The 13,190-nt window shown below is 54.3% G+C and overlaps 1 protein-coding gene across 2 annotated transcripts in view; it reads left to right on the plus strand.

The window, feature by feature from the left end:
- The window catches only part of JARID2 (jumonji and AT-rich interaction domain containing 2), a 233,881-nt gene that overhangs the window by 206,063 nt on the left and 14,628 nt on the right, over window positions 1–13,190 (plus strand). For both annotated transcript variants that reach the window (XM_056132267.1, XM_056132268.1), the window contains one exon: window positions 9,921–10,156. In XM_056132267.1, coding sequence (XP_055988242.1) covers window positions 9,921–10,156 — 236 coding nt within the window. The remainder of the gene's footprint in view (window positions 1–9,920; window positions 10,157–13,190) is intronic.

Consider the following 13,190-nt stretch of genomic DNA (forward strand, 5'->3'; position numbering starts at 1 on the left):
CTGGTGGTGCTCGGGGGACCATATGGGATGCTGGGAATAGAACCCGGGTTGGCTGCGTGCAAGGCAAATGCCCTACCCGCTGTGCTATCGCTACGGCCCCAGCAATTTTTTTTTAAGGTTTGTATAAGTGCTTATTTTCTCCCCTCCCCAGTTGGGGTACGCGAGGTGGAGGAGAGGAATCAGCACGTTTCATTCGGAATGAATTGGACTCAGGGCGCTGTCCCTGTGGGCAGGTTTCTGTCGCCTTAGCAGAGCCACCTTGGAGAGAGTTCATTGCTCGTCCCAGCCAAGCAAGCGCTGTATGATCTTCTCAGGGTGGTTGGCCGTCACGGGGCGGGGGGGGGGGGGGGGGGGGGGGCGGTGGGGTTGGGACGGGGGACTTGTTCTTCTCCCGACACATCTTTTCCTAAAAAGGGACGTTTCTCAGAAGCCTTTTCCAACAGTCTGCCATTGGCCTCCAGCGGGAATGATTTCACTGCTTCCGGAGTCACCCCAGGGGCATCTTGTGTGAAGCCAGTAAGCGACCCTTTGGCTGAGTTCAGGGCATTTCTGCCCCCTGGTGGCCTTCATTCGAGGTGCGCCCACCCCTCCGGGCCATGGAGGGGCTGTTGGGGCAGGTGGGTCCCTCACCAAAGCCTCGGCAAGGAGGAGGTGCCCTCTGAGAGTTTTTTCCCCCCCCTTTGTCATTTTCACAAGATCCCTTCTTCACCCCGGCTTTGTACATTTCTGGCAGCTCTCCTTTTCCCCTGTGGAGGCAAGTGAACCACCAGAGCCTTGGGCTGAGGGTACGTCTCTGTAACCGCAACGCCTGTGGATTCGGGCTCTGCCCGCCACGACCTCAGTGGGGCCACTCCGCATAGCAGTTCCTCCGCATCTGCTGCTGACTCTTAGCTTCTGTGGCACCTTGGCGCTAATCTTCCCGTCCTTTGTTTTCAAGAGGAAACAATAGAACTATTCTGATCATTCGTGCCTCTTTCGTTGAGTCGTTGCCGGCCTGAATGAGTGTCTCCATGGTAAGACACCTCATAGCCAGAGGAGAGCACGGTCACTGGTTCAAGGATCTGAAGCCTCGGACTGCTTTGATAAGCGAGTCCCTGAACGTAGGTTTCAGTGGTGGTTATTAGTGTGCTCGGTTGACCGTTGAAGGGTGTTCCCCCCCCCACAGACTTTCTAAGAGGCCGCAGTTGGCAGTGTGGGCAGTGGCTGGACAGCTATGGCCGGAGGTCCCAGCATCACCAGAAGCCTCCTCCTTTACGTGTCCGTGGCCAGGTACTCGCCCACCCCCCAACCTCAGTGCGAGCCAACGCAGAGATGCCCCATCTTAGCTCCATCGTCCTAATGGCGGGGTTCACTGGGCTCTTGCAGCTCAGTCCAGGACTTTGCCCAGAGTGGAGAGCGAGTAACGATGAGGACGGAGTCTCTCAGACAGACAGACTGACAGACACTTAGCCTGAAGGCAGTCCCTTAGGGATTTCTCCAGGCCAGGCTCTCTGTCTGGGGTTCTGAAGATACTAGAATGCCTTGGGTTCCAGAACCTTCCACCCATTGTTCTAGCCACATGGTCTGACGCAGGTCTATGTCATGCCCATTTTAAACTGGTGCTACTCATGCCCCCTAGTTCCTAGTTTCAGCCTGTCTTGAAGGTGTGTATGGGGGTGTCACTCTCTCCTTTGAAAGCCATCCTCTTCCCAATGACTTTAGGGTGTGTTTCAGAGATTTTGCCTGTAGGTGCAGGTTTGGTTGGAATTACTTGGAGAAGCTTGGAACACCCCCCCCCCACACACACCCCCCTCCACCCCCCCGCGTGCCTTTCCGTTTTAATCTCACGCCCATTTCCAAGGTCCCTCTTCCCTCGTTGTGCTCGGGATGACTTGATTCCCTGTGCAGACCCACAGGTGGGCCAGAAATCCTTTCCCGGGCTGCCCCCCACCCGGGGATGGGCCTTGTGGAATTTATCTTCCTGGAATGCCGGGGCTTTATGAAGTCCCCGGTGATGAAACACTTCATTTATCCCTCCAGCGCTAACGCATGGGCCCTCCCGAGGCTCGCCCACACGCCTGTGTTTTGTTTTTCGAGACTGATCGAGTATGAAATCTGTCTAGCCTGTCTGCCTGCTGTCCCCCAGGACCGTTTGCCCGGCCCCTCCTCTCCGGGTCCCCTGCCTCTCGGCACGTGGGAGAAGGCACCTGCCTTGGGCCTTACACGTGTGGCTCCCTCCCCATCCCCACCCAGCCTTTCCTCCCTCTCAACTCCTCTGGGGCCCCCCGGGCCCGAAAAGCCATTTTTCAGTGACAAAAAACCTTCATCGTGATGAATGGGTCTTTCTGTTGTCTTGACCTTTATTCGTAGGAAGGCCGCGTACCCTTTTATACCATAATATCACAAGCTATTTGGCGCGTACATTAGGAAACTCATTTCCGTGGCTCTTCCTCCGCCTTGTCATTGGCAGTGCAAGTTTCTTCACATCTTCTCGATATCCGAAGATCTGGTTTGGGACAGTTGCAGGTAACTACTGTCCAGACTTCAGAGAATCCCATCCCCAGCCATATCACGCTGAACACACTCGTCTCATCTGATCCCAGAAGCCAGGCAGTGTTGGGGCTTATTATGGTTTTAGTCTCTTACTTTTTTTTTTTTCTTTCTCTTTGGGTCACATCCGGCGATACACAGGGGTTACTCTTGGCTCTGTACTCAAGAATTACGCCTGGCAGTGTGGGGGATGATACGGGATACTGGGAATTGAATCTGGGTTGACCGTGTGCAAGGCAAATGCCCGAGCTCTATCGCTGTAGTTCCTGGGCCTTGTTAATACTTGGATGGGAGGGCTTAGAGAATTCAAGTCCTTACCTAGAAAAAAAAGGAGATTCTGTTTACTTTTTTTTTTTTTTTAATTCTATTCATAGCCGGGGAGTTAGTACAGAAGGGAAGGTTCTTGCCTTGCCTGTCGCCAAAACTGGTTCGGTCTTGGGTGCTCCCTGATTACTAGGCCAGGAGTCAGCCCTGAGCACCATCAGGTATGGCCCCAAAAGCAAGAACAAAAAGGAGAGATAGCTCAGCAGGACAGGGGCCTGGCACTGGCCTTGCATGTCGCTGACCCTGTTATGACTCATGGATCCCTCCTGAGTACAGAGCCAGGAGTAGGCCCAGGCCCCACCAGTCTATTGATTCCTCGAAATTCTGTTAATAGATTTCTTCTTTTTTTTTTTTTTAATTTTTTAATTTTTTTCCTTTTTGGGTCACACCAGGTGATGCACAGGGGTTACTCCTGGCGATACTCGGGGGACCATATGGGATGCTGGGAATCGAAACCGGGTTGGCCACGTGCAAGGCAAACGCCCTACCCACTGCGCCCACTCCAGCCCCTTTTAATAGATTTCTAGCACCTGTTTGCGTCTGTAGCATCCGAGGAGGAGAGGATTCAGCTATTCCAGAGGACCTCGCCCGCTGGCCTCTCCAGCTTGGCCACTGGCACTTGCCCCTCCATCTCCTGGATCCCAGGTGCTCCGGGGGCTTCGGCGATTGCCCACCACCTCCTGCGGCTCTCCCTGGTCTGCCCCGAATCAGGGGAGCTGCTTTGGCCGAGGGCACCCCAGGTTACAGCGCTCACCCCGGCGGCTTTGAAATCCCTGAGAACCGTTGGCACCGGTTGGCAGACGCTCCATTGTTTTCAGACAATCGTGACTCCCAGTTGAACTGGCTCCAGGGAGCAAGTGCGGCTTTTGTACAGTGCCTGGGACGGCGTGCCAGCCCGTTGATGGAGTCTGTCTTCCCCAAGTCCGGATGCCTTGTACTGACATGCAGCTTACATTTAAATATCTGGCGAGAGATCAGAAACTTGGCGTGCGTCTCTCTGCCGTGTTGCAGTGCATTCTGTTCCCTTTCCACCGAGTCTTCTCTCTCTCTCTCTCTCTTAGTTTTTTCTCTTTCCCATCCCCTCCATTTGTTTTGGGGTGGGACAGGAAGCAAGTCTGATTTGAAGCCATGTGGCCAGGTGAATCCAGTTTTGAGATCTTCTGTTCATTTTTCTCTTCTGTCCTTGTTCTTTGTAGGTGCTGGGAGGCCTGTGGGCCCAGCTCTCTGCAGTGGCCTGGCTGTGTGATTTTTCTCTCATCTGTCACCACAGGGAGGGGCAGCGTTGGGCTACACCCGGGGCACTCCTGACTCTGCCCTCAGGAATTTCTCCTGGGCAGCGCTAAGGGACCATAATGGGGTGCTGGAGGTAGAACCCGGGTTGGCTGCATGCAAGGTAAATGCCCTCCCCTCTGTGCTATCGCTCCAGCCCCATGCCTCTCCTTTTAAGAGAGATCAACTGGGTCTGGAAAGATAGTACAGCGATAAGGTACTTTCCTCGCATGGGGCCAATTCAGGTTTGAGTCCCAGCACCACATGTGATCCCCTGATCACAGGGCCAGAAATGATCCCTAAGCACAGCCAGATGTGACGCCCCACCCCCTCAGTCTCCGCCCCTCCCCCCCCCCCCCCCCAATCCATCTTCTTTCTTAGATTTGCATGGCTTCATTTTCTAAAGAGCACAAAGCATTTGACAGGTTTTATATTAACTGCCTTGGCAATTTTCTGCAGAGCCAATAAGGGGAGGCAGCTGGTGTGCCATCGGGGGGGAGGAATGGAGGAATTGGGGATCTGGGAAGTCAAATCAAAAGCTAACTTCCCCTCGCCTCCGTTCCCTCCAGGAGGCTGGGGCTGGAGCAAGGGGCCTTCCCCCACCCCGTCCCGTGTTTTGTTCTTGGGCCACAGGGCTTACTTCTGGCTCTGTGCTCCAGAGTCACTTCTCTCAGGGACCAGGTGGGGTGCCCAGGATCCAACCCAGGTTGGCGGTGTCCAAGACAAGCGCCCTACTCGCTGTATTATCGCTCCAGCTCCTAGAGCGAACGTTTCGAGACAGACCTTCTGACGGGCTCAGTGGGGTGCCTCGCGGGGTCTCCCCAAGAATCTCAACCTCCCCAGGCAGCCTCTCCTGCACCTGCATATCCGTCCCTACTTCCAGAACCAGACACTGGTTATGCTAGAAGTGTCTAAAGTAGCTCGTCTGACTCCTTTCCTTTTCATCCCTCAATCAGAGCAGAGCTCCGCCACAGAACGACCCTAAGCGCTTCGGGTTTAAAGATTGTGCTTGCCCTGGTGTGGAAACACGGGTCTCTAGGCCATTTAACTTTCAAAGTTTGCGAATCCAAATCAATACGTTTGTCTTTGCTCATTAACGCAGAGCTATTTGTACCTGAGTACAATACAGTTTCCTAATCTGGTTTACCGTGATAAACGCTCCCCCCCTTAAAGAAACGGGTCCAATTATTCCTCTTAATTGGGGACAGAGCACCGAGGTGATTCGTGCATCTAACTTTTTTTCCCCTCTCCTCTGTGTTCACAGGGCTTAGTCTTCTCTGTGAGAGTAATTCCCGCCCCCTTACCCCCCTTCTCTCCGAGAGAATCTTGTAAATTAAGACAAAATGTAATTACTTGGAGGGTTAAAACTGGCAGGTTCCCACAATACTCAAAATTAATGAGCTGTTGTGTACAAAATATACCTTGTCTGCCGACTCCTGATCCACCCCCCCGCCCCCTTTCTTCCCACTGGGCACATGACTTGACTTGGGGGCTCGCTCTGCCTGCCCGGTGTCAGTGCTGTCCCACAGAGAGAGCCTGGCCCCCTGGGGTTGTTCCCGAAACATCTCTTGGTTTGCAGGGAGGTCTTGATTCCTGGGCATTTGACATTTTGGAAAATGTCGTCCCCCCCCCCCCCCCCCTTGTTTTTGTTTATTTGGTTTTTGTTTGGGGGCTACAGCCGAAGGTGCTTAGGATGTCTGGGATGCAGATGGAACCTGTACTGTACTGTCCCCACACCCTCTTCCCATGGTCCGTGAGAGCAGGCGTCTGTGTAAAGTGCTATTCTTAAGGATGTCCCGGGTGTTCTGTGAACGACTTGGGGCTCACCCACTTAGAATCCAGAATCCTGCAGGTCTCATGACAGTGAAATGATGGGGGGGTAGGCATACAGTGCCAGGCAGACAGGGACGGGGGCCTTTGCTTGCCCGAGCATTGCCCTGAGCACTTGACTTGGTGCTGGTCGTGGCAGAGCAGAGTCCGCTGAAGAGTCTGCACGGGGAGAGAAGCAAAGAGTTGAGCCTTTCGTTCTGGAGCCAGGTCCTTCTGCTAACGGTCTGGCTGCTTCCGGTCGCAGAAATCACCCTGCTGGCTAGCCACGGAGCCCTGACAGGGGGTGTCGCCAAGGCCCCGTTAGGCACCCAGTGTTTGGTCTCACTGGCGACGGGGAAGGAAGGTTTGGAGGCCGTCAGTCAGCCCCCTGTCAGATAGGTTGACCCAGATTCCGGAAAGCTCCTTCTCAGAGCCTCTCCTTTGGGGGGCATTTGTCTGGATGGGCAAATTCAAGTTCTTAAGCCTCAGAGAAACTAGGTGCAGCTAAGGACGGCCCCATCTAGCGGCTGCAGCCTCGATCTTCCTCCTCCGACCTGCTCGGAAGCGTTACTCAGGGACCGGCTCCTTGGTGTAGCTTATCTTTGTTGAAATCTGCCATATTAAAGCCGGGGAAATTCAAAATAATGCCTCCTTTCAAAAGATAAATGGCTGGAGCGATAGCACAGCGGATAGAGCATTTGCCTTGCACGCGGCCCATGTGACCAACCTGAGTTTGATTGCTCCACCCCTCTCGGAGAGCCTGACAAGCTACCCATGATGTACTTGATATGCCAAACACAGTAACAACAAGTCTCATGATGGAGACGTTACTGGGCCCGCTCGAACAAATCGATGAACAACGGGAGGACAGTGCTACAGTGGGTGTGATTCCAGAGCTGACACCTCCTTAGAGCAGTACCGAAGCATGGAGCCTGAGTGTTCTTAATTTAGTCGTGCTGGCAAGTGAACCCAGGTCTTCTTTTTTTTTTAATTTTTTAAAATTTTTATAAGGTTGTTCACAATTTATTACATTCAATATTCCAACATCAATCTCAACACCATCACACCACCGTTCTTTTTGAATTTTCCTAACCATCACCCAAGCCTGCCCCAAGAACAAGCCCTAAATAATTTATTTTGCGTTGATTGTGAGGAATAATTCTCTAAAAGTGATCCAGAAAGGTTTCCTTAGAAGAAAGTGTGTGAAGATTGTTGTATCTCACCCTAAAGCCATTGAGCTCTTGTGTAAGAGCTTACTAACATGTTGTTGTTACAGGCTGAGCCTTGTGTTCAGTATTTTCTTTTTAATTGAGGTTCGTTGCCTTCTACCTTACAATGTGTTCTACTCCTATATCAGTGGTGTAGAGTATGAGATGTTGCTACAGGAATTCTGAAATTTTAAATAATTAAAATTTTAACTGGTTGGTGACTTTGGGGTCCAGAGGCATCTCTGCAGTCTGTCTATCTCTTCCAAGATTTACTTGCAAGTCTCTGGGTCATGGCCCGTTATTGAGCATATATGGCACAGTTTGCCAGAGGCAGTTTGTGGGTGTGACTGCCAGGCTCCAAGAAGAGCGGGGGGATGGGAGGAGGTCACCCATCCCCGAGTCTGTGAGAGCCTGGAGATTCAGGTCACAGAACCCAAAACCCGCATACCTGAGTTTTTTAAGAACCCAAGCCTTATGCATGCAAGGCATATGCTTTATCACCAAGCCGTATCTGACCCCGGAATATGTCAGATTTTCTTTTTCCTTCCAAGACAGTTTCCTGTGCCGTGTTTCAGTCCAGGAGCTGCGTTCATTTGCTTAGGAGAGCGGCGAGCAGTCAGGAATTGCCGAGATTCATGTCTTTCGGCTTGGTTTTTAATCACGGTGAAGTATGACTTCTCACCGACGGTGCTTTTCATTTGTCTCGAACGCCAGCACAGATTCTGCCAGCGTGGGTATGATGGATGGTCCCTGACTGCGTAGTTACTTACAGAATAAATACCAACCACTTGAAACTCCATTTTCTCTGAAACTGAGGGTATCCAGTGGAACCTTTTTAGCCCGGACTCCATATCCTGTTTTGATTGGCACAGTCCTTCCTGCATCACGGAACATGAGTGTAGATCAGGCTATCAGGAGAAATTTTGGTGACCAGACTCAGTTTTCATATCTATTTGTTGTTGTTGTTTTGTTTTTGGGCCGCGCATGGTAATGCTCAGGGTTTACTCCTGGCTCTGCACTAAGGAATCACTCCTGGTGGTGCTCAGAGGACCATATGGGATGCCAGGAAGCGAACCTGGGTGGGCCACATGCAAGGCAAGCGCCCTTACTGCTGTGCTATTGCTCCAACCCCAAGTCCTTGTTTGTGCCACAGAAGCCCCCAACCCCATCTTCTCATCTGAGCTCCCTGAGGGGGTGAGGTGAAAGGGGCACCCTGGGTGTTGGAGGGGGATATGTGTGGGGATGGGCCAGGCCAGCTTGCAGGTGCAAGGCCAGACCCTTGCTGGAGCTGCGGTCTGGTGGAGGTGCCGGGTGTTCTTTGGGGGTGCCAAGTGTTCTCTGGGGGTGCCAGGTGTTCTCTGAGGGTGCCGGGTGTTCTCTGGGGGTGCCGGGTGTTCTCTCTGGAGGTGCTGGGTGTTCTCTGGAGGTGCTGCCGTGTTCTCTGAAGGTTTCAGGTGTTCTCTGAGGGTTCCGGTGTTCTCTGTGTGCCAGATATTCTCCGGAGGTGCTTTCGTGTTATCTGCATGTCCCTCTGTGCTCACGTGAACCCTACTCTGTTGGCTGCTACCTTCTGGTTTGTGGTTTGTTTTTCTGCAAGGAGGGAGGTTGGAGTTTTTTTCTTGTAATGACTTCTTTTCCATCATCTATAATACTTTTTTTTGGGCTTTTTGGGTTATGCCCAGCAATGCACAGGGGTTACTCCTGACTCTGCACTTAGAAATTACCCCTGGCCGTGCTCAGGGGACCAAAGGGGATGCTGGGAATTGAACCTGGGTCGGCTGCTTGCAAGGCAAATGCCCTACCCGCTGTGCTATCACTCCAGCCCCACATCTACAATACTTTGAACAGCGATTTCCCATGCATGTAATTCCAGCACCACACCCCTCCCCAGTGTATCTGCCTCCCTCCTCCAAGGACCCCAGTACCCCTCCTCCTCTCAGACACTACCCACTCAACCCCCCACACAAAAAGGAAAATCCAGTTTTGTAAATGAATTGTGTTGTCTTTGCCCTCGGTTGCAACCTCACTGTGTATCTGTAAGTCCCGTCCCACACAGGAGAGAGCACTATCCGGCCCTGTTCTTCTCACTGACTTCACTCGGCACGATATCCTCTAGTTCTATCCACGTTGTGGCAAATTGCATGATTCTTTCTTAAGGCTGCATAGTACTCCATTACATTGCACACCACTCCATTGTGTTGCATAGTATTCCATACAACTTGGTCCACTCATCATTGGGCATTTGGGTTGTTTCAGCCTCTCGGCTGTTTGTACCAAGTGCTGCAGTGAACAAAGGTGGACATACATCCTTTCGAATGAAGGTTTTTGTGCTTGGGGGGTGGATGCCAAGGCATGGTGTGACTCACTCACATGGAAGTGCAATTCCCATTCTTCCGAGAGATCTCCATATGACCTTCCGGAGACGACGGCAGCCGTCCTGGGAAGGATGCCTTTCTTGCCACAACCCCGCCAGTACCGGCTGTTTCTAGACTTTTCTGTCTCTGCCATTCTTACTGGTGTAAGAGGTGATCTCAGTATTACTTTGATTTGCATTTTGGTTGGAGATGTTTTGTTGTTGTTGTTGTTTCCATAGTTCCATCAATCATTTCAACCCCAAGCAGGTGACCCTCAGTTTCTGATGGCGTGTTATGGACTGTCCCCAGATTGCGCCCAGGAGGCGAGACGAGGCTTGCTGGTGTCCAGGCTGCCACTGTCCTGGTCGCCACACCGACAGGCCATGAGGTGGCGTGACCTGGTTCTCCCTTTTCTCCTTCCTTCCAGTGTTCAATGGTTCCAGCAGATCATCGCGGGAGAAGGAACCTGTTCAGAAACACAAGAGCAAGGAGGCCACTCCCGGGAAGGAGAAGCACAGTGACCAGCGGGCTGACGGCCGGAGGGAGCAGGCTCCCGCCCACCACCCCCCAGCGGCGCCCTCCACGGGCTCCTTGGCCAAGGGGCCCGCTGCTAACCACCACCACCCCCCTCTGCACCGGTCGGCTCAGGACTTACGGAAACAGGTACCTGCGTTTGTGGGGGGAGATCCCAAGCTGCCCACAGGCTCTGCCGGGATGCCCGTTCCACCGTTCTGCCCATGGCCGGTTGGCCCTTACTGTTGGCAGCACCCGGGGAGGCTGCCTCCTTCCCTTGGCATCTCACCCCCAGTACCTGGTGTAGACGAGTCTGGAGGCCGGGGTTGGGGTGGGGAAGCACAGTGTGGGGGGCTATCAGGGTGGTCTGTCCACTCCTGGGATTTCTCATGTGACAGGAGAGGCCCTGCCCGCAATGGGAGAGGCCTTCTCAGGGGCAGGTGGACCCCTGCCCTGAGGCTGTGCACACCAGGCCCTCCCTCCCCACACGCCACATATACCCACCCCCACACCATGTGCCCACATACACCACACATGCATCTACATACACCCACACCCCCTCCACGTATGTCCCGTGTACACTCTGTGTACCCGTGTATACCACACATGCATCCACATACACCCCACATATACCCCATGCACCCACATACACCACACATGCTCCTGCATACAGCCACATGGACTCCACACACACCCCACATCTACCCCTGCATACACCACACTTGCACCCACATACACCCCATAGATGCCCCGCATATACCCCATGCAGCTACATACAGCATACATGTCCCCACAGGCTCCCACATACACCACAGATGCACTTGCGTATGCCCCACACATACCCGTATACACCCCACATGCCTCCGCATATACCTCACGTGCCCTACATTTTCCCCATGCACCCGCATACACCCCCCCCACACACACACACCCATACAAACCCACGTAGACCTCACAGCCTCCCTACATATACTCTGCATACATCCTGCTGACACCCAAGCACCGCATACATCTGCACGTGCATGTCTTAGACTGCCCCCACTCACATCCCCCCCCCCCCTCCACAGCCCCTGGGGGTCCCTCTGATCCCCACACTGCCTCCGTAGATAGCCCCGGCCATGCTGGGCTCTGCCGGTGCTGGCCTCTGGTCTTTCCCATCCGAGGGCTGAGCCCTGCGGTGATGAGGGCTCAGGAGAGAACTGGGGTTTCAGGGACCCCGACCTGTAGCTCCTCACCCCAGCCTGCGTGTGCACGGTCAGACCTCACTGGCCGTTCATCTCCAACTGTGACTCAGGGCCGTGGGCTGGCCGCAGGGTCCTTGCCGTCAGCATTTGGGGTGAGGCTGTCCTCACCAGACCCCGAGGTTTTTTGCCGGGACCGTGGCAAAGGGCCCAGTGTGAGTGGGCCCGGGGTGCAGCGCAGGCTGCTGCCCTCAGCCCAGACCCCGTCAGGAGGTGGGCAGGTGCTAGCCGCAATGCTGGGTTCTGGCACCTCTGCCTCCCGCGAGTCATTGATGCTCCCGCAAGCCCTGGGCCTGGTCATGGGGCCCAGGAGGCATGGTCTCTGGGCTCCCTATGTGAGGGACACCACCATGTCTATCCAGCCACTGCTGGGTTGACAGACATGGGGACAGGACTGGCCCCAGGTGTGTTGACTTCAGAGGGTGTCGGATGCTGGCAGGGGTGGGAGCGAAACCGTGACCACACAGCCCATCCCCTCCTCTCGCTGACCCGGTGAGGCTGGATCCACAAAGCTGACCAGAGTGACTCTAAACTCACCTCCGACTTGGTGCCGAAGTCCCTGGAATGTTCCCAGAATCTCACAGACAGACAGACACACACACACACACACACACACACACACGTCTGTGCACATACTCACACACCATCCAGCTGTACACACACTCCCGCTGTGCATACACACACTCTCTCTCCTTCTCTCTCTCTCTCTCTCTCTCTCTCTCTCTCTCTCTCCTTCTCTCCCTCCCCCGCCAACTCAGCCCCTTGATCCAGCTGGGGCTTTGAGCTGTTTGAACTTTGTAGGGCCCGAGCCCTTACAGGGACCAGTCTCGCCCGTGACCTCTCTCGGGGACGATACATGAGGGCTGAAATTGTGGCTGTGAGACCGTCACACCCCGCCCCTTAGTCAAGTCCCTAGCTAGAAAATCGAGCCCGGGGTACAAAGCGCCAATGTCCTTTGAACTTGCTCATGCACAGGGTTAGAACCCACCCGTTCATGATTTCAGCCGCATGAGAAACAGGCCCAGAGGGCAGACGGGCTCTGGGTCAGCTGAAAGGAACGGCGAGAGTGGCGGTCCGTGGGGGGCTCGTGCCTCCCCGTTGCCCCCCCAAACCTCTTCCCTTCCTGCCTTTAACACTGCCTGGCATTGCCCGCAGTGACCGAAAGAGCCTGATGGCATGACCCAGCTTTCCCCGGGGCTGTCGGGGTGACGTGAAACCAGAGACGCTCGCAGGTTTAGCCGCTGGGGTGGACGTGTGTTCTGGCCATGCTGGGTACAAAGCTGATGTGGGGAGGGTGTCTCTAGCTTGGGATCCGAGGTAGGCTACAATTCTGCTCCTGGAGAAAAGCTTCCCCATGGCGGTGCTTTTCTTTTTTCTTTTCTTTTCTTTTCTTTTCTTTTCTTTTCTTTTCTTTTCTTTTCTTGTCACACCTGGCGATACACAGGGGTTACTCCTGCCTCGTGCACCCAGGAATTACACCTGGCATTTCTCGGGGGACCATATGGGATGCTAGGACTCAAACCTGGGTTGGCTACGTGCAAGGCAAACGCCCTCCCCGCTGTGCTATCGCTCCAGCCCCGCAGCAACTCATTTAGAGGCCTCAGCAGGCCAGCTTGCACCTAGAGGTGCCCACCCCTACACCCCCCCACTCCTATCCCAGAAGCATGTGAGGCTCAGCCTCTGCCACAGGCCTCGAGGACCGGATGCGAGCAGCTCCTTGGGGCGGCTGGTCCACACGCTGCCAGCTAGGAACGCACAGGTGATAAATGCCCACCAGTCGTGGCTGGCTGTGGTTCGACCGCTCAGTGTCCGGCTGTGTAAGCCCGTGACACCTTGGACGCAGGAGGTGGCCATGAGCTCGCCCCCTCCACAGGGTGGGGTCATGGGTGCCCTGGGCGCCTGTGTGAGTGGGTGGGTGAGGGCACTGCTCACCACAACTTGGG

The sequence above is a fragment of the Sorex fumeus genome, unplaced genomic scaffold, assembly GCF_029834395.1.
Source record: "Sorex fumeus unplaced genomic scaffold, SorFum_2.1 ptg000094l, whole genome shotgun sequence".
Classification (NCBI taxonomy): domain Eukaryota; kingdom Metazoa; phylum Chordata; class Mammalia; order Eulipotyphla; family Soricidae; genus Sorex; species Sorex fumeus.